The sequence below is a fragment of the Emydura macquarii genome, unplaced genomic scaffold (genome assembly GCF_026122565.2).
Source record: "Emydura macquarii macquarii isolate MOO-44397 ecotype Brisbane River unplaced genomic scaffold, CSIRO-AGI_Emac_v2 contig_629, whole genome shotgun sequence".
In the NCBI taxonomy this organism is placed as follows: domain Eukaryota; kingdom Metazoa; phylum Chordata; order Testudines; family Chelidae; genus Emydura; species Emydura macquarii.
Window position 1 is genome coordinate 5,554,643 of NW_027130766.1, and position 21,346 is coordinate 5,575,988.

Consider the following 21,346-nt stretch of genomic DNA (forward strand, 5'->3'; position numbering starts at 1 on the left):
ACAAACCATCCAGGCATCCCCAGCGGACAGGGTAGCAAGCTCAGCTGGATCTTGTGGTGCTTTTCTAATACAAACAACTCCCCTGGTCTCCCCCAGCAAGCGTCTCATTGTTGCCACCTCTCAGTGGCGTACTGAGTGGGAGGGGGCCCATGGCCCTGGGCGCTGGCCTGTGGGAGGGGGCCCAGCCAGGCCCTCAAGGAGCCACCCCCTGCTGACATCCCCAACAGCTGCGCCGACCCGGCCCCTCCGCCTCAGCACTGGGTGCATCGAAAGAGCCGCAGGGACCCCACCACGCAGGGGCCAGGCAGCCCCCCCCCCCCATTGCCAGACAGCCTGGGGGCATCTGCCCCTCTCATTCCTGCTCCCTGCCAGACCGGGGATGTCAGTGGGGGGCAGCTCCTCCAAGGAGGGCCCAGCCAGCGCCCAGAGACATGGCCCGCTCAGTACACCACTGCTGCCGCAACCTCCACAGTGGGAGGGGGGAGCGGGAAACGGGCCCGCAGACTCCCACCGATGAGGGAGGGAGGAGGGCACAAATACAAATAGTGGCTCCCGGCGCCGGACACCCAAGGTACACCACTGCCACCTCGCCCCGAAAGCTCTTCTCTATTACTGGACATCACGTTTACGAAACAAAGGATCCTTGGCTTTCCATGCTGGGTTTGCCCCTGGGGACTAAATTTATTTAGCAAGAAAAAAAAAACTCTTGGCTGACTGCACCAGCCAGCCAGTTACATAGTTAATAAAGAATAACAGATCTGTCACTTAATTCATAAAACATACCTCAAGCAGTTACAACTAAAAAATAAAGTGGATTTTTTTTTTAATTTAAAAGCTCAAAAATAACAAGCCATATGTTTTTGAAACATGTAGTAAACACGAAAGCAATATAGTCTATGATACAATATACACTATACACAGTGATGGGAGGGGGAGATCAGTCAGCATCACGGGCAAAGGAGGGTTTAAAGATCCAAGATTCAGAAGGAAACGCCATGTCACTTGGAAAGGAAAAATAAATCAGTGGAGAGAAAAATAAAACCTCTTCAATTCATTATTGGAAAAGAACTTTAGAGGGAAAAGGATGGGGGCGGGGGGCGGGATTCTTAAACAGGAGCAATTAAATAAAAAAGCACTCACGATACACAGTTCATACTTGGGAGCTGGGCGCATAAGGCAACATTTTCCATAGAAAAAAAGGACCTTCCAAAGGAGTTTATATAGAGAGATATTTATAGATATTTATAGGTTTTAAATATAAAGTAGGAATGTGCTGCAGGGCGCCGGGCGGCCGGGCTGTGGAGTGCTGCCCTCTGCTGTGTCAAAGCTTCGCTGGCCTCCTTGCGCCGTTTCCACCAGGCCCATCTGGGAGCTTGGCACTTGTTCGCACCTGCTTGTTCAGTGCCCCAGGCCTGTGGCACAGTGAGGAAGGGGTCTGCCGCTTGCACCCATGTTAGTCTTTTCCTTTTAAGGGCTTCTCCTTCGTCCCGGCCCGTGCGATCAGTGTCCGGCTCTGAAAGGCTCTGCGGAGGGAGGAGCTGGATTCACAAGCACTGTGCTGGAAGGTGGATGGCTCCCGAGGAAGGAAGATCAGCAACAACTCCTCTCCTTGCGCGGACACATAAGGGAGGGGGATCAAAGCCAGGAGTGTGACTAGGCCTGCAGAGTCCCAGGCCGGCCATCTGCCCGGCCGACCCCTAATCCGTACCCTTGCAGGGACTGTCTGGGACAGTGCGGGGCTTAGCCAGCGCTACAGGGCCAGCTGGTGGCCCCCCCGTCTGGCTGCCGCTAATCCTACAAGTTCTTGGTGACCAGATGGGTTTTATAGTGCTTCGTCAGGTGGTCGCTTCTCATGAAGCGCTTTTGGCACTGCGCACACTCGAAACGCTTATCACCTGCCGGGGAAACAAGAGCAACATTCAATGCACTGGAGGCCGGCGCTCGCTGCCGCTGGACGGCCGGCACCTCGCGCGACCCGCAGCCGAACACCGAAGACTTGATCGCTCTGGTTCTAGACAACGCACGGAAGGGCTTCTGTTGCATCCTCCTGCCGGGAAGGTGGAACGCACCGATGGGAGGTCCCCTTCCCGCCCAGCCCCCCATGTGCACAGCTAGCACCCCTTCCTTCCCCCTGCAGGGAGACGACAGATCCATGCCAGACTGCGGCTGGGGCGATGCGAAGGCAGCAGAGACCCCGTACGCTCCGGTTGCCCCCTCCCCATCGCCTATTCAGCGAAGTGCTCAGCGGGCCGGGCAGCGGCATGCTGTGGGGTTACTGGCAAAGCGGAAGCAGGGGAGGCGGGAGACAGTCACACAAGACCAGCTCTGAGACACGGCAGGACTCTCCTCCCGACCTCATGCGAAACATCCTGGCAGGACGCAGGAGGAGGGGGAGCAGGCACAGCGGGCAACAGACCTGTGTGCGTCCGGGCGTGCCGCTGCAGCTCGTCGCTGCGCGTGAACCTCTTCCCGCAGAAGACCCAGTTGCAGACGAAGGGGCGCTCGCCCGTGTGCAGGCGCACGTGGGCCCGCAGCAGCGAGGTCTTGCGGAAGGTCTTGCCGCACTCAGGGATGTGACAGATGTGCTTCTTCTTCCCCTGATCCCCTGTCCTAGAGAGACAGGAAACCATTGCAACCATCACCCTCACTGGCGGAGGGGGGAGAAGGAGGGACCGCGGAGGGCGTGGCCTGCTCTGTGTCTCTCCCCCGAATCGCCTGCCCTGCCCTGCCCCCAGCTGCCTGCTCACCTTTTCTCCCCATCCTTGCAGTTGGGGCAGGTGCACGCCATGCGCCGCCTCTTCTCCCCAGGCTGGATCTCCCCGGACAGCGCCTGCTCCATCTGCAGCTGGATCTGGGTCGGGCTCAGGCCGCTGATGGTCAGGTTGTTGCCAGACACATTTTGGACGGTCAGCTGCTGCTGGCCTGCGGATGAGAAGCAGAGGGAGAAGGGTGTTGAGGCTGCAGCTCAGTGTCCCCCTAGCAGACCCCCAACGCTAAGGGGAGATGCAGACCCCTCACTGCTGGTGCTGTACACACCCCTTTTCCCACTCACCTCACGTGGCACCACTCCGGCTACCTAAGCAACATGGGATCAAACCCTTAAAAGAGGGGTCTGGCAAAGGGAAAGGACCCAGCTCCAATAATGTGACAGTCCCTGCTCTGCGCCCCTGGATTTCGCTTCCTTTCTCCTCTGTACCACTCCAGCATGCAGTGTCACAACGGCCCTGGACCACCCCCCCAGGTGCTGGCCCTTCAAGGAGGCGGTAAGTCCCTTTTTTCTGAATATACTGTGCGGTTTTTCAAAGTTTTCAGTTTAACCCTTTGGGGTGGGGAACGATCGGAACAGGAAACGAAAAAGAAACTTTGAAAAAACGTGCAATATATTTACAAAAAAACGGGACTTACCCGGGGCCAGCTCCACGCTCTGGCTTCAGGGACACGGGCGCCTGGGCCACGCCGGGGGCTGGAAAGAAGAAATCTGGTGTCAGTGTCCGTGAGTGGAATTGCCCTTCCCGGGGCATCTGGATGTTGGGAAATCGACATCCCTCAGCGCTGCCGAAAAAAGTCAGCTCATAAGACTGAAGCCCTGTAGCTACTGAGCAGATGCAGGATTGACAGGGCAAGCTTTGCCTTCAACATGCCTCGACACTGCTCTGGAGGGATCCTCTACGGAGCAGAGGGGAGCTCAGCCTCCATAATCCTTGGCTTCAGCATGGGGCCTGCAAAACCAAGTGCCCAATAGGCGTCTACTGGGGCGCGGAGACATCTATGTGGAAACTGGGCTGAGACACCCATCAACTCATCTCACATATGGAACAACCAGCAGGCACTGCGGAGCCTGGGCTGGATTTGAACTTGCACCCCTAGAGGTGGAAGGTTCCATCCTCATCTCATGACTAGGGCTCCTCAGTGATCTAGCCCTATGCTGGAAACCATCTCGTGGTGAAAGATGCAGACGGGGGTGAACATCTGCCAGTGCTGATTCATTTATATGCTAGTTTCAGGACAGGATAGCTTCCAACTTAAAAATCCAGATGGGAATCCTGCTGCTTTCTGGATCAGAAAGCAGATTACCTTTCCCCAGACAGCACTTCCTTTCCCTATGCTCCCTGCAGCAAAAGCCTCCCATCTGAGCCCTGGAATGCAGAAACCTGCCACCGAGAGCAATGGGTCGATCTACCACATTGGGTGGGGTGCAGATGCAGGGAATGATGGAGCACACCAAAGGACCATGATTCTCCTTAGTAAGCTATGAAAGGAAGTGTCTATGTCTGCAATGCCACCTTGGAACAGGAGGAGTGGAATCTAGTGGAGTATTTGTAACCTCTCTGTTGCCAGAGAGATATGGGGACTTGGCTAAGACTCATTGTTACCTTCAGCCTACACAAACGCAGGATGACAGTTATGGTTTTGTTATTTTCTCTGGCACGGTGGGAAAACCACTCATCAAAGAAGGGGACGCAAGGGCTGTGCCCAGAACTGGACAGCAAAGGCATTATGAAGATGGGTATTTTCCAAGAGAAGCTGCTATGAGCTGGGACACACAGCCACTCAGAACTCATTAGGGTCAAATCACTAGTCTGGGACCAGCGCTTGGGAAATTTTAGAGGTCCTGAAAGCATCTAGACTGGTCTGACTACTAGAAGCACCTTTGCAATAGTCTTTCCCCCTGTGATTTTAGCAGCGAATAACTCACCATCTGCGAGGGATAAGAGATTAAGGCTTTACACCACTTGGAAGTTGGGATTCCAAAATTTTTGGTGGTATAAATTACTGGGTTCTAGCACTAATGGTTTTGTTTTAAAAAGCTGCTGCTTAAATAATGGGGAGCTGAAGGGCAAAAGAATCAAGAAGGAAATCCTAATGGCGGGATGGTATGGTATGATAGGGATAGGCTAGAACAAAGCAGGAATTCCAGCTCTCCAAACCATCTGCCTCTAGTCTTGGGGTGATCTGATAAGCGGGTGACCTTAAAACTCACTGGTACCTATGTCTACCAGGGCTTTTGGGAGATTGGTTCAGGACTGAACAGAGCAAGCCTTAGCTCTCAGGCAGGTGTGACTATCAATCACTGCATTCACTAACTTGCTAGCTCAGAGAGGCTGTGAAGCACCAGGTTAAAGGCTGGGCTCAGCACAGCTGATCTAACAGGAGATGCTTTACCAGGAAGAGCCCGAAAGGCCTCACGAGGACTGCAGAGAGATGCTAGGTGGGATCTTTTGGGATGAAAGGGGCTATAGACGTGTAGAACAGTTAACACCCTGCAATACTCTGTCACGGGCACCAGAGCTTGGCTTAAGAGGGGGCATCCAACTTAAATTTATGCTGCCAGCTAGGAAGTTCCTGGCCTCCAGAACATTAAGGCTTTGGGAGCTCAGACAGTTCTTTCTCTGCCCAGCCCACCCATCTGCCCAGTCAGCATGCTTCACATCCCTAGTACGAGTGTGTAACAGTGCATATCCCACCTCCGGTGTTGGTGATGGTGACAGGAACTCCTTGGACTTGGACACCGTTGATGTTGATGGTCTGCATCGCCTGGGCAGCCGCCGCCAGCTGCGCCGCATTCAAGCTGATAATGCCTCCGGCAGGGGCGATCTTTGGCAGGGTACGCTCTTTGCGCGCGGCTAGCTTTTTGCCGCTTCCTCCTGCCTGGGAACTGCGGGACACAGGGCTGCTGCAGGAGGTGGCGGAAGGGGCCACTGTCACAGCTGGAGCCTCCTGAAGCAGCACGGTCTGCAGCTCCCCTGAAGGCGTTTTGAAGTAGACCTGAAGGAAGATGGAAACAGGAAAGGAATCAGACCAGCCATTGCTTTGTAAGAGCACAGGTGTGGTGCCGTGTCACCCACAGGATCGGAAGGATGGGCTTTGGGCCCAGGACCCCCAGAGCAGTCAGACAGGAAGGTCAGCCAGCAATTCACGGGGAATTAAATGTAACTAACATACAGTAGGGCCAGCCTGCTAGAAGAGTTCTCTGCATCCTCCCAGCACTGGGGCTGCCCTGGATCTCTCCACCTAGTCATGATCAATCAAGAATCAGGAGCAGGGCTATGTAAAAATAAGGCAAGTCCTGCAAGGATCCAGCACAAGGAAGGCTATGACACACAGGACGGTGGTTGCTTGCCACACACGGGTGACACTGCTACAAGAGACAAACAAACCTCCCTCGGGACATCTCAAACCACCATGCTTGCATAACGTGGAAATCTGGGCTGCAATATGCAGCATGAAAGGAGAAGTGGCGCAGGCCTTTCTAAACACAAACCCCGCCTGCAGAGATTGCTGCCTCATGCAATACTTCCGGGTCCGCTCTGCCTTTCTTTATATATCACCGGCTGAATCAGTGATCATAGGTGGATCTCCCAGATAACAGATGTCCCCACCAGAAAGGGTTAAGGACATGGTACCTGCGTAGGAGTTGGCTCAGCTGCCTGGATCTGAAAGTTCTGAGAGGACTTCTGGGGGACGGTGGGCAGCGTGGCTGAGGCCGCCTGGACCACTCTCAGGGCCTGCTGGGGAATCTGTACCACCTGCTGCTCTTGCTTGGGTTGGACCACCTGGACCTGCTGCACCACGGCCGGCTGGCCTGAGCCAGGACTTTGCACGATCAGCAGGTTATTTCCTGCCTGGATTATGTTATCTGCCGTAGTCTCTATCAACACCGTTTCTACTTGCTCAGCCACAGCCATGGCCGTCTGTGCGGGTGACATGGCTTTCTTTCTAGTCTTTTTACAGGGTTTTGACGGGCTCTCGGCTAGGATCTGAGCCTGAGTGCTGGGGTCAGCTGCATTCACCAGGTTATTCACGGGCAGGGTGAGCGTCATGTTGCTGCTGCCGGTCAGCTTGACTACGTTGCTTGCACTCTGCATGGACGACGCCCCGGCCTTGTGCGCTGGAGCCGGCTTGATTGGCACAGGCTTGTGTGTGGAAGAGGAAGGGGTGATGATAGCTTGGTTGGTGCCGGGAATAATTTGAATCTGGTTGGCTAGGTTCTGTTGAACCTGGATGGTCTGCCCCCCCGTGGCTTGAATCTGAGGGACGGTCTGGTACTGGATGTTCGTAGACGAGCGGGCCCCTTTGTTGATCATGGTTGGATTCTGAATGGCAAAAACCAGCTGCCCCCCGGGATAAGATGTCCCCAGCTGAGACCCCTGGATCTGGAAGAGGTTCCCTTTCGACGACAAGATCCCAAAGCTGTTCTTACTGGAACCCAGAGGAACTGGTGCGGGTTTGATGGGGACAAGTTTTCGAGGTGTGGGCTGAGGCGGGGCAGGAGGAGTGACGGCGGCTTCCACTGCCGGAGGACCGATTTTGCTACATGTCGCTGCAAGCAGGGCTAGAGGAGACGGCTGAGAGTCCTGGAGGAGGAGACAGGAATGAGAGACGGGTTGGAGTTGAGTTGGCTCCGCTGACACAGGAGATCAGTTGCAGAGGTGATGTAAAACACAAAGCAAGCCTCTAAAGTTTCCGTACAGCTGTCAGAACCCTCCTTACACATCACTGGTGCCTTTGAGCTCAAAGCATTTTACTTATCAGCAGCCTCACAACCTCCTGAGGAGAGAGGCTGCTGTTACCAGACCCATTAAGCGGATAGGGAAAATGACACACACAGGGCAGAAGGGACTTCTCCAAGGCCACAGAGTGAGTCAGTGGCAGAACTAGGAAGAGACACCAGGAGACCTGGCTTCAAGTCCTGTGTTTTACCAGGCCATCCTTCCTTCCAAATCAACAGCACCGATCTCTACAGAGACAGGGGAGGAAGCGCTGCAGGAAACACTGATCCCCTGAGGGTGCAGTAAAGCAGCCACGAGCGAAACAATTTTGAAATGAGCCAGGCAATCCCCCTCACCTGTGCTGTGGAGGCAGCAGGCTGCAGATATTCACTAGGGCTGACTGCTGCAGTGGCGGCCATACTGTCCTCTTGATCTGCAGGAAGGAAAACACGCAGAGTAAGGCTAATGCTGACAACAAGGAATGCAATTCTCTCCCTTCTGCATCCTCTCATCACCCCCAGCACCTATGCCTAAAGGAGTCACACAACACTCCAGTCCCCTGAACAACTTTCGCCATCCGACTCATGACTTCCAGGGCCATCCGAAGGCACCAGCGCTGACCTAACAAATGGCTCCGTTTCTGGAACCGTGTGCCTTAATACGAAGTGGGATTTTATCATCTCGCAGTTTGTTATTTCAACCTTTGCATAGATTTTGGCTAATTGTAGAAGGGACCATTACGTTACCCTGAGCAGCAAAGAGCAGCAAAGAATCAGAAGACAGAGGGAAATGGCTAGATCCTTCGATTATTTATTTGTGTCTTAGCAGTGCCTGCAGGCCCTGCATGGAGATCGGGGCTCCAGTGTGCTAGGCGCTGTACAAACACAGAGGAAGAGACAGACAGTCCCTGCCCTGAAGAGCTTACAATCTGAACAGACCAGACAGATAAAGGGTCGGAGGGGAAAGAGGCCCAGAGACTTGCCCAAGGTCACACAGAAGGTCAGTGGCAGAAAGAATTGTAGAGCTGCTGGTCTCCTGGCTCCCAATCTAGTACTCTGGCTGCTCATCCACTTTGCCCTCTGTTTGCTTCCAATCCAAGGGCATGTCTACACTGCAAAAAAAAAAACAAAAACCAAAACCCTGCAGCAGCATGTCTCAGAGCCTGGGTCTACAGACTCAGGTTTGCGCGCTGGCACTAAAAATAGCTCTGCAGACATTCTGGCGTGGGCTGGAGCTCAGGCGCTTGAAGTCCTCCCCCCCACTCCCTGGGCTTTGGAGTCCAAGCTCTCTACACAGCTATTTTCAGTGCCGCACTGTAAGCCAGGGTCTATAGACTCTCTGCCACGGGGTTGTTTTGCAGTGTAGACACACTCAAAGTTTTCCCAACGTTAGGAATTTCAAACAGGGTCAAGTTTTCATGCCCTTTTGGGTTGGAAACACATTCCGTGCTGTTTACTTTGGTGTGGTATTGGTGCAGAACGTTTATTAGTCATTATGTAGTTGTGGGATAACACTCAGCTGGAGCTGCGCTGCTAGCAGTACAACTGTGGGAGGTTGAAAGAAAATTGCTAACATATAAATGGAGAGGTAGGACGTACAGCTGTAGTACTCAAAACAAAAGGACCAGAAAGGACGGCGAATGAACTCATCAGAGCCACAGTTAGATTGTAGAGTACATGGAGTTCAAAACAGGCAACAGAGAGGGAGGAAAGAAGAGATCAGGTCAAGCATGAGGCTACCCGAGTGTAGGTACACTAGGTAAAGACTGGGTAAGAGACGAATTGTCTGACACATTTAGCTGATGGAAGTAGAGATCGTAGTAGCAACCGTCTCAATTACTTGAATACTCTGATTAGATACAATATTCCTTTTAGGCTGCCTCAGAACTTGACAGCTACAGCAATCGCTGGAGCTTTCTAGTATGATAGTCAGCAGTGAAAAGGTTAAGACTGTTAGCATTTAATAGAAATCATTGGGCTTCTCCATTAAACACCCTTCTGACAGGAGTGGGTAAGTTCTCGACTTCTCAGCCCTAACACTTCTGTCGCTCTTCAGACTCCAGGGAGACAGAATGATAAAAGACACTGCTGCAATGAGCACATCTGAAAGGATTGTTTTTTTAAAGGCTTAAATACAGTGAAGTCGGGGAAAAACCCTCCCAAATCCTTAGAACTTTTGTCCTTGAGTAGAAAGACATTTCGTCCATGATATTTCCTTTGGCAAATTCCCCAGCCATTCCGCCTAACATTCTTAGTATGGCCCAGTAGCTTGATAGTATTTACCTAGACAACATGCCGGTGGGAGCTTTTCTAAGCCCAAACTCTGCATTACAATCACTGGCAGGAGATCGATTTGAAATGGGGAGTTATGGACGTTCGAGGAATATGGATTTGGGGGGAGAATGGTTAAATTGTCTCAGAAATGAAGTCCCAACTCCTGAAAGCTGGAGAGAAGACAGCGCTGTGGTATTTACAAAATGGCTGGGATTGAAGGAGCAATGAGAATGGTTGATGAGCAGCCTGAGTTGCATGATCACAAGACTAAGACTCTATGGTTTAACCCAGTGTACCAGGTAAAACAATAACCATGGCATAAGCACCGTAAGTGGCTTTTTGCTGCTCACGGGAACTAGACAAAAAAAAAACCCCACATTTTCAAACTGTTAGAAAACCTTTTTTTTACTCAGTGCAGGTAAAAACCTGGTGTAGGCAGGACCTGCATTTAATCATCTTATTTCTGAAGCGTCCCTGCTCAAAGGGCCGTAGGGGATCCTACACAGTAGAAAGAAGGGAAAAGGCAATGAATATGTGGGGAAATGGTTATTCTATAAAACTCCTTTTGTTGCTTAGAAGTTGGGAAGGAGACACATCCAGGAGAGCAAGTTCCTCGCTCCAGAGTTCACCACGACTAAAGCTCCATGGTGGAGGCACAAGAAGATTTGATTACGTCTCTGGTGACTTAGACAAGGTGCTTGATAGTACTTTCTTCCACACTGCCCCTCAGGTATGGAAGGAGGTCCCTGTAACAGCCGCAAAACCACCTCACTGTCCTCCTTCAAACTCTTCTTTGCCATGATGCCGGTGAAAAACTTGACCACGGTTAGGCAGCTGGTGCGCTAAGATCACTGCCCATCATGTTGACCAGTACTGTCTTATTGTTTCCTTATGCTTCCCTATCTGTCTGTATCCACCTGTTGTCTCATGTCTTATATTTAGATCATAAGCTATTTGGAGTGGGAACTCTCTTTTTGTTCTGTTTGTACAGCACCTAGCACCACAGGGTCCTGGTGGGTGACTGGGGCGCCCAGGAGCTCCCACAATACAAATAATATTGAATAACATCAATATTTTTATAGGTCGGTCAATGGAAAAATATAATGAATTAATCAAATTGAGCAGTGTGGTGTGTTGTATCAGTTTAAGCAGTAACCCCAGGAGTCAGTGTGTGTCTACACTTCACTCAGCACAGGAGCCAGTCATCAGTTCTTAATATAGCTCAGGGCTATTTATGTTTTTCAGATCAATTAAACCCAACAAAAAATGCACACTTGGTGACGTCAATGTCCTTTGCTCTCATTCTCTCATTCGCCAGCCTGGCTGCCCTGCACATTAATTTGTCGGTCGGCAGACACAGAAAACGTCTCTCTAGGCCAGGGCTCGACAAATTTTCTTTGGAGCTAGGAGTCAGCCCAAAAATTAAGGAGCCAGACAACGTGGGCCCAGCAGTGGGGCGCCCTGGCCGGAGCGCAGCAGCCGCTCTCCCCTCCTGGCCCCGCCCCGCCCCTTCCCCCTGCCCCTCTCCCACAACGTGGGCCCAGTAGCGGCTGCTCCCCCAGGAAAAAAACTAGGCGCCAGACTTAAATTTCTAGGCGCCATGGCGCCCGGGGTTTGTCGAGCCCTGCTCTAGGCAATGCTGGACCTTTCCCCAAACCGAGAGTAGCAAGGAAATTGAGTTAGCAGGCTCCACTCCAAGTCACCAGGGAGTCCACTTCTCAAAAGCAGACAGTTCAACACTACGTGTCTCCAGGCTTTTCCCAAAGCTACATGAAGGCTCTTTTGCATCCTGCCACGGCCAAGAGCATAAATCCTCAGAGAGTCAGTTAAGAGATCCCAGAGCCTGGGACATCATCAGATGGAAATTATTTGCATCAATTCTTATAAAAGGGCATCCATTCCCTTCAAGGCACTTTCTCGCATTCACAGTGGCAATCTCTCGGAGACTGAAGCATCAGATGTTTCTGCCCAGCTAGCTGGCCTCTGATAAAAGGACACATTCTTCCCAGCAAACCAGAGCTTGAACTACTGCCCAACCTAAACGGCTGCCCCTCCCTTTCAGCAGAATCAGGAACGGCTAAGGATGAATTTCTCTGATGGCATACGACTGACATTAAGCCAAGCCAAAAAACAGGACACATGGGGGGAGCGGGAGGCTTATTAACCTTTAGAAATCAATTAGGAGAATAAATGTGGGGGAAGAAATCATCTCTCTGTGTCTGCTGTTTGAACCCTGTGTTAATCTGTCACCCAAACATTTCCTCCCAATGTCCATTGGTGACAGTTCGACTTTTTGAAGAGGCAGCAGTGTACAAATCAATTTACAGCATGGTAAAACCAACGGGCTACTTAAATACAACTTCCAGGAGCCCATGTCTCCATCCAATTCAGATTTGGGTTCAGAACCATAATTTAACAGAGTAAATGTTTCCAAGCCTTTAGTGTCTTCTGAGATACAGACCTTTATAAGAGGCAGAAGTTCCCCCTTAGCAAACTATCATCATTTACTGTGAGCTACCCACTTATTCACCAAGAAGTCACTGAACAATTCAGAGTCACTTTGCCCTTCTGAAAACCCATAACTACAGTCAAGTGCCAAATGGAATGGAACACTCCGTGAATATGTTTAAACGGCGTTCATTCATAAAGTTATGATCTCTGCCCACCCCATTCCCACTACACATTGACTCTGTGCTTGCAACAGGCACACTTGTATGCAAAAAATATATCACCAGGTAAGTCCGATCTGAACCACGAATCTCACATCATCTGAACTGATGTTCTCCTACTCCCTTGCCTTCCGAGAGGATGATGAAACAAAAATACCTTGAAGACTGCTGGCTGAAGATTTGTTTCTTTTATCAAGCTATCTGAGTAAATACAATTAGGATTTGTTCCTGCCCTAGGATACACAAACAGGGACATGTCCGCACTAGCTAACTGTCCAGATATCATGCCTTCTATGAAGGCAGGACCAAGGGTAAATAGCTCTCAGAGACCTTCATTAGTTTATGACACATTTAAAAACCCCACAGGACTGCAATCTGAGCAATCAAGCCGTAGAACAAGAATGAGAAAACTTACCAATCGCGCCAGCCAATGAGAACCCATTTCCAGCCAGTAGTAACGCCTGTTAGAAGCCAGCTGGAACATTCACACCAGCACGATTGGTAGGTTTTCTGAGAGGCGACTCCTTCACTTGTCACAACTTAATTTTTTGAAACTCTGTCATTATCTTCAATATTCTACAAAAGATACAAAGGGAAGAGTGGTTTGGTTTTTTCTTAATTATAATTAGGCCCTTTCATTGAGGCTCTACCATCAGGGAATTTTCCTTTACATCTACAACTTCCTTCTCAGTGAAGAGAGCCGATGGAAATGCTTACATGTCTCCAGTCCTACAATCTGTTGTGCGCAGGCAGTCTCACACACAGATATGAAGACTGTGCAGTAAGGTCTATCTATCTATCTACAGTACTTATTACTGTAACATTTAAGTGCCTAACAATCTTTAATGTATTTATCCTCACAACATCACGGTGAGGTAGAAAAGTATTGTTCCCATTTTACAGATGGGAAACTGAGGCACAGAGTGGCTAAGTGACTTGCCCAAAGTTGCACAGGAAATCTGTGGTGGAGCAGGGACTTAATCCCGTTTCTCAATTCCTAGGCTGGCGCCCTAACCACTGAACCATTCTTCAAACCCACATGGATCACATTGCATGGTTGGAGCTCATGTATGAAAGAAATTACACTAGAAGAAAAAAATACAAAGGAACATATCCGCCTAACCAAGGCAATCTTTGTACATCCGGCTGCAGCTGACTACACCAAATCACAGCGTTAAGTAACATGGTCCTGTTACCAAAAGGACAGGGCCTAAAAAAGAATAAAATGTTAAAATGACTAAAAGATGGGGACAGAAGTTTCCTCTTTTGCAGAGGATTAGAAATACATTTGTACTGTGGTCAGACAGCAGATTCAGGAAACTTAAAAATAATTACTAAAACCACAAGTCAGCTGAAGGGAAATTCACTTTATTTTTCAACTGGCATTCTTCACAATGGTTATTTATTATTTGTTTAGTGTCAGCAAGATGCTTGGAGCTGTACATACTTTATTAAGATGCATTTGGTAGGTGAGCAGAGCTCTGGTTCTACATTTAATAGGACTGCCAGATAGATTAGGTTCAAAATTTAAGGCTAATGGAGAAAAAAAGGGATCTTACAAAAAACTAATGTTAGTAGACTTGTTTGTGATGATTAGCTTTTAAAAAATGAAAACTGGATAAGAGAGTGAAATGGATCATTTAAAAAAAAAAAAAAAGGTGAAATTGAGTAGTCAAAGTTTCATTGTCCAATTTCAGTGAACCAATTGTAATGGTAAGGAGTGAATTAGGTTTTTGAAATACTTTCCATTTTAACAATCAGCTTAGGAAAAAAATTATATCCATGTCTGAAAACGTCTGGACCTGATCCAAAACCCACAGAAATCAATGGAAAAACTCCCACTAACTTCATTTAAAAAACAGTAAATCAATTGTTAACAATTTTTAAGTCAAGGCTGGATGCTCTTCTAAAAGATCTGCTGTAAGATTTATTTTAGGGAAATTCTGGGGCCTTGTGCTGCACAGGAGATGAGACTAGATTATTAGAATGGCCTTAGAATCTACGACTTCAACAGGTTTTGGATCAGGCTCATCAGGAGTAAAAAACTAAGGGCAAGTCTACACTTAAAATGCTGCCTCAGTGCAGTTCTCCCATTAGTGTAGTTAATCCACCTCCTCAAGAGGCAGTAGCTGTGTTGGTGGGAGAAGCTCTCCCGCTGACATAGTGCTGTCTACACCTGGGGTTAGGACGGTATACCTACGTCACTTAGGGGTGTAAGTTTTTCACACCTGAGTGATGTAGTTATCCCAATATATCTAAGGGCTGGCCTATATTGAAAAGTTACATTAGCATAGCTACATCTCTCAGGGGTGTGAAAAACGTACACCGCGAGAGACGCAGTAAGCTGACTTACCTCCCGGTGTAGACATTGCTAGGTCAATGGAAAAATTCTTCCGTCGACCTAGCTAGTGCCTCTTGGGGAGGTGGATTACCAGCAACAGGAGAACCCCTCCTGTTGGTGGTGTGAGTGTCTACACTGAAGCACTACAGCGGCATGGCTGCAGCACTGGAGTTGTGCCACTGTGGCTTTTTAAGTGTAAGCAGAGCCTAAAAGAAGTTACAGAAAAAGTATTTTTCCAGTGCGTTTACACAGTGGATTGGCCAGCACTTTGTGTTTAGTTGGTTTCACTGTTACCCTGCAGAGGCAGCTGGCAAAGGAGAAACAAATGTCATGAATTTTAAAGCTAGAAGAGACCACTGTGGTCATTTAGTCTGACCCCCTGCACAACACAGGCCAGAGAACTTCACCAAGTGGTTTCTGTATCAAGCTACAATTTCTGATTCAGCTAGAACATATGCATGAGAGAGAGAAAATCCAATCTTGATTTATTAAAGAGCTGAAGTGATGGAGACTCAACTGCATTGAGACAACACAAACCTTACATTTTACTTTGCTATACCTGAGTCTGCGGTAGGCTTTGTCCTCAACAGACTTTTTAGGGAAATCCCCCACCATTTTAGCTTCATAACAGTGGGAGTGCTAATGTGAACAAAGTACAAGTGGCTACTGGTGCTTTGACAATACATATGTCATGTTATACAGATGACTGGCTCCCAGGGCAATAACTGTAAAATGTTGTCCTAAGTGAAAAAAAAATACTTCCTGAGATTGTGATTATATATTTTAATTAAAGGGATTTAAAAAAAAAAATCAATGCTGAGATCTCACTCACACATACACAGTTAGACCTGACATAGTCCTAACCCCAAGATATTGTCTTGAGCCACTTGGTTCCAGATTCTGGTCTCTAAACCATACTTCACAGCCTCCTCCTAACAGACCGTAGGAGACCTGTGGATGGGTATGAATATTTTAACTGTTTGATAGTAAACACCACACATTACATGGAGCCTCCAGCAGCATCAGGGAATAAGAGGGGGATCAGGCCCTGCAGAGACTTCCAGGAGCATCAGTCATGCTGCACCCTGTGGCTCCCAAAGCACCCCACGCAGGTGAGGTGCTCCAGCTCCAAGCACTCAGGGACCAAGAATCCCTGCATCCCCATGCACCCCTGCTAACTCCTTCAGTGTCACCCCACGGTAACCCATGCACTGTAGGGAAGCAGGTACCCCGTTAATCCCCCTCCACACACCATGCCCATCCTCAGGCGCCCTGCTCCTCCCCCTCCCCCCGGTGCCACACGAAGCCCTTGGTACAAAGTGGCCCCCCCCATGCCCACCTCAATGCACCTGGGACCATACAAACCTCCCCCCCCCAGTGCCCCCCGCACACTATCCCAATGCACCGAGGATGATGCAAACCTCTGTACCCTCTGCCCAACCCGTGACCCCTAATGCACCGGGGGCCATGCAAACCTCTCTCCTCCCTGCCCCCAATGCACTGGGGGCCCAGGCAACCCCCCCTGCCCCCTCCGGAGGCTCCGTCGCAGCAACAGCTGCGGGTCCCCGGGGAGGCGGGTTAATCGCGCCCGTCCCGCCCCTTCCCGGGCCCCGGAAGCGCCGCCAGCCCGGCGCCCGGGGAAGGCGGAGCCGGGAGCCCCACGCCCCCTTCCGGGTCCCCCGACCCCCCAGGGCCGGAGCCGCTCCCTCCCTCACACCCCGCCCCGCTCCCGGGGCCCGGGCCCAGGCCTGGCCCCTCCCCGCGGCCTGCCCCCGTTCTCGGGCCCCGGGGCGGGAGCTCCCGTGACCGGCCCCTCCCCGCGCCGCCCGCCCCGCGCAGGGTGAGCGAAGTGCACAGACCCGGCTGGAGCGGAGGCAGCGGCGCTTCCGACCCCCTCACGGCGCCATCTTCCTCCTCCTCGGCCACCCGGGCACCGCCCTGAACGCCCGCCCCCTCGGCGGCCGCACGGCCAATCCCCACCCGACCAGCGCCTTTGCTGGCCAATGGGAGCACTGACACACTTGCACTGCCCAATCAAGCTCCGCTTACGCCTGATTGACGTCTCCGCCGAGCAAAGCGAACCCAGTGATGGAGAGCCAGCTGCACCAATGATCGGCTGACTTAAGAATGACGGACGGATCTGGAGGACCAATAGGAGGACGGATTCCTGATTGACTGCAAGGCTTACTAATAGACGCGAGACCAGACTTTCGCCCACTGGTAGTTGATTGACAAGTGGGGGGGAGAGGACGTAAAGTAGGCGGGATTTTTTTCAATAGAGTTCTGCGATTGGTCATTGCCAATGATGATTGATATGTATAATATCCAATAAAAAAGCCAGATGGCACAGTTCCACCTCTTATTGGCTCTTCTAGATCGAGGTGGGGGGGGAGGGAGGGTGTGTGTGTGTGTGTGAATTCTGGAATGTTAGTAACAGCTGTTCCTCAGAGGCGGTTGCATTTCACTGCTGGGCTACCCATAGTCATACCTAGGGGCATGAGTTGTTCCAAATTGACGGCAGAGTTTGGGTGCCCAGCCTCAGAGGGCCAGAGCTGCTGAGCACCCCGAGCTCCCGCCAGTTAAGTGGGTTTGTGGGTGCTCAGCATCTCGGCACCACCAGGGACCCCCAAATCACCAGCCACTTTTTTTGGGGAAAATGATGCGATCAGCTGCCTGGTTCCACCCCAGAGGTGGTTGCATTTTGGTGCATTCCAGCCATTCCCGTTGGAAAAGTACTGTGGGATCCTTTGCGATGAAGGAAATGACTTTTTAATATATAGTAAATTAATTCCTATTAATAACATTAAATACATATTATTAGGAACTGTACCACCCACTACAGCGTTAGGTGCCATCCAAATAATCAAGGGCTGTCCTTGCTGCCAGGAGTTCTCAATCCGAGAGCAAGCAGACAAGGAAAAGGAGGTTGAGGAAACATGCAATTTAAATGATAGAGCTCTGCTTTTTAGAACTCATTCCCTTGTTCCTAAACAAGGGCCAGATTTTCACAGATGCTAAGAATCCAGCAGCTCCCAATGTGACCTGACCAGAATACAGACAGAGGCTACTGTTTACATGCAACTAGACTGCACGACTGAGCGAGAAGGCTCTTGAAAACGGATCTCTGCCAAAGCTGGTTGAAGAGGTCATCCTTAAACGCCAGGGGGCATCAAATACTTCAGAATTTGCAAATCCGTTTCTCAGTATCCCTGCAGTACTCACTCTATCCTATGTGGCAGGGAGATACTTGCCAACCAGATGGTTTGGCCAGAGTTTGAAAACACAGGAAAAACATTTGTTCTCCATGCATTTGTTCTCTTTTTTTCTTTTCTCTTTATAATAATGAGGCCCATCGGATTGCTCTGGGCAATTTAAAAAGCACACAGGGGCCAACAGAATTCATGAAAGGTACAATCTAACCCATTGAACGGGCCTGCCCTCTAAATACGTCTGAAGCACCTAGCACACCTTTGGGTACCACCCACATAAAATATTAATGATTAATTATTATTGATGAATAAGATGTGTTCTTTCCCATTAATAATCATCATAAACTCGATTCCTGGCATTATTTATTATTACATTATTTGTTTTGCAGTAACACTTACTAGCACCTGTCCTGAATCAGGACCTCACTGTGCTAGGTGCTGTACAAATGCAGAACAAAAAGACAATCCCTTCCCTAAAGAGCTTAACCCTAGGGTCTTGCTCCTGCTCTCATTAAAGTAAAAAAGGGGGGATTTGTTTTCAACTTAAATGGCACAAGATAGGGCCTTATGTCCCTGAACCTGCTTCTTCCCTCAACGGCCCGATCCAGCTCCCACTACATCAGTGGAAAGACTCCCATTGACTGCTGTGGGAGTTGGATAAGACTGCAAACGTGCAAGAAAAAAGGTGCGTTTTTGCAGCCTGTTGGGCTCGAGGAGCTGAACAGGGTTCCCTGCGCTGGAATGTAATCGACAGCACCCATCCTCTTGGGGGAAGAGCCATGAGGTCTTCAGTGAGCACAGGTGGTCAGGACTTGGCTTTTATGTCTCAGCTAAAAGCACCTCCCTCCAGACAGCTGTCCTGTCCCCCTCCTGTATCATCTATGCCTCTGCATGAGGTGTTCCACCATACAAGGTCTGCTTGAGACTTAATTTTAAAGCCCCACCTGCATGCCACTCACACCCAAGTGGGTCAAGGAGTTTGCAGGTTTGACCCCCAACCCAACACTTCCCTGCAGACTTAAATCAGCGCTGCCACCACCTCCTTGTCCTTGGAACTCAGGTTGGTAGGGGCTCGTCCTTGCCAGCCCCGCTGCTTCGTGGCCCTGCGACTCATCGGTGCACTCACCCCACAGCACAGCAAACCGGCATCAGTGGGGTAGACAGCTGCTGCCACGCAGATCCAATGGGCATGAGGAGGGGATCAGAACCAACCCAGCCCCTAGAGGGGTGGGCTCTTCTCCGACCTGACCCCGATGCTCGTAAGTCAGGTGCCATCAGGTTCAGGCTGGGTTGCAGGCCCCTCGTCCCTGGAGCGGCCCCTCGTCCAAGTACCATCCCAGCGAGGCCCTGATTTGCCTGTGGGGGCTGACGGGAGCTCAGGCAGTCAGAGGTCTTGCAAAGGGACCCAGCTGTTCCTAGAGCTCAGAGTTGGGACGGGGTGTAAAACCAAGACCCCCCCCGCCCCGGCCCAGGGAGAAGGCGTCGTATGGCCCTGGCGCCACCGAGAGTGCTCTCCCAGCTGCAGGCACTGGGCTGCCCTGCGGCCCCCGCGGCTCCCGGAACTGGCTTCCCAGGGCACATTGCTGAGATTTTACTAGGATTCCACCTGGAGCCTGGGCTTTGATCTCCCTTCAAACAGAAAGAGCAGGCAAAGGATTTTGCAGACCTTCCCCCCCCCTCCTTCAACTCCCCCCAGCCCGCGGCCTGCGGTAGGGAAGACAGGTCCCAACGTGCCCCCCAGTCACAAGACCAAGGCCTAGCAGGCTGGAAATAGGAGCTTCCTCTAACACAGTGCATGCCCGCAGCCTGGGGGGCGGCGGGGGGGGGTGAGAATTGGGGGTGCCCAGGGCCCAAGCAACAGAGACTCAGAGAAAGGCCCTAGCTGGCCCATCCCTAGGCGTTGGTGCAGGGATCTTCTCAATAGCCCACGCTTCTCGTCCCCAGGTGACTGGACTTCCCTCACTCCCCTAGGGAGACTCTCCCACAGCCTGATGGTTCTCGCTGCTCCCTAGGAAGTGTCTCTGTACAGGACTGGCTTGCGGATTAAGGGGGGATTCCCTCTATAGGCCAAGAGAGGCTGGGGAGAAGCAGCAACTGGAGGCCAACCTAGGAGCCCTCCCGCGTGCAGCTGCAACCAGAGAGCTTGTGTCACTGTCTCGCCTCTTGCGGCTGGGCCCTCCCGGGCTGTGAGATGCTGTGTCCCCGTTTCCCTACGCCCCTTTGTGAGGGACGCGGTGGGGCAGCTGCGCGGCATCTTTCATGACGGTGTCACCCCCTCCCGGGTGATGCGATGTTGCTAGCGACTTGGTGAAGCTGGCTATAAATATGTGACAGGCTATTAGTAAATTATCCAATTATACAGGTGAATCGCCTCCTGGACCAGCCCGGCGGAGCTGCACCTCTGAGATAATAGGCAGCTCTGAAATACCCCGATGGAGGGGGGTGGTTATTAGGCGGCAGAAGATGCATGCACAGGTGGGGTTCAGAATTCCAGCCACACAGGCAGGCAGTGTTGTCTAGTGGTCAGAGCTCAGGGCTAAGATGCCTGGGATCTTCTCCTGGCTCGGATCAGTGGTACCAGCGAGATCAACTCACAATTCAAGAAGTGGGAAGCTTATCTGCAAGACACCTTCCAAAACTGTGGCGGGTCCAAAAATTCCTGTTTAATTCCGGGAGATCTTGCGAGGTGGAAGGGGCTCAGATTGCAGCTTTTCCCTCCCTGGCTTTCCAGGCATCACGGCCCAGGTGGTTCCTTTCCTGCCTGGGCTTTTACAGCCCCCTGCTGCAGTTTGAGCCATAGGCTGTGATGCCCCCTCGGCCCACGAGCTAAGCAGGCTTGGACCAGCTCAGCGCTCCGACGGAAGACTGGCAAGTGCTGGCGCTGGGCTACTAGCTGGTGCTCTTTGCTCTCAGTCAGTGCTGACCCAGTGCGGTTCTACAGGGCGCCGGGAGAGGTGTGGGTAACATTCAGCCATGCTCCCCTCTCTGAGTCACCGCTGACCAAAAAGCCCCACCATCTTTCCGGCACAGCTCCTGATTGCTGAGAGTCGTTATAGATCCCCTGGTGCTTTTGCACGAGCAGAGGGGAGAACACCCAGCTCTCACCTACCGCTTTTCAGCAGCAAATCTCTGAGCAGGTCAGTAGCATTGTACCAGTTTTACAAATGGGGAAACTGAGGCACTGCAAGGAGAAGTGACTTGCCCTAGGTCAGCCAAGGGCAGAACCCAGGCCTCGAGAGTCCTAAATCAGGGCTTGAGCCATTCGGCTACAGTGCTGTGGCGTAGCCCTGGCATTTTAGGCCCTCTGTGTGTACACAGCTAAAGGTCATAATGCAGAGAGGGCCCAGTGATGCCCCTTTGGACT

At 51.1% G+C, this 21,346-nt stretch overlaps 1 protein-coding gene across 7 annotated transcripts; it reads right to left on the bottom strand.

The window, feature by feature from the left end:
* SP2 (Sp2 transcription factor) lies at window positions 1-16,912 on the bottom strand. 7 transcript variants are annotated; one of them, XM_067541144.1, is made up of 8 exons: window positions 16,823-16,912; window positions 12,848-13,008; window positions 7,847-7,923; window positions 6,405-7,355; window positions 5,466-5,766; window positions 2,748-2,922; window positions 2,417-2,610; window positions 1-1,895 (listed from the first exon to the last, which is right to left on the bottom strand). In XM_067541144.1, exons 3-8 carry the CDS (start codon window positions 7,907-7,909, stop codon window positions 1,795-1,797), a joined length of 1,785 nt encoding a protein of 594 aa, XP_067397245.1. In that variant the 5' UTR covers window positions 7,910-7,923; window positions 12,848-13,008; window positions 16,823-16,912; the 3' UTR covers window positions 1-1,794. The 7 variants fall into 7 exon arrangements, with proteins under 7 accessions (XP_067397245.1, XP_067397243.1, XP_067397246.1 ...); XM_067541142.1 differs by lacking the exon at window positions 16,823-16,912 and adding an exon at window positions 16,633-16,694 and having other exon boundaries at window positions 12,848-13,642; XM_067541145.1 differs by lacking the exon at window positions 16,823-16,912 and adding an exon at window positions 16,633-16,693.
* Window positions 16,913-21,346: the final 4,434 nt, after the last annotated feature.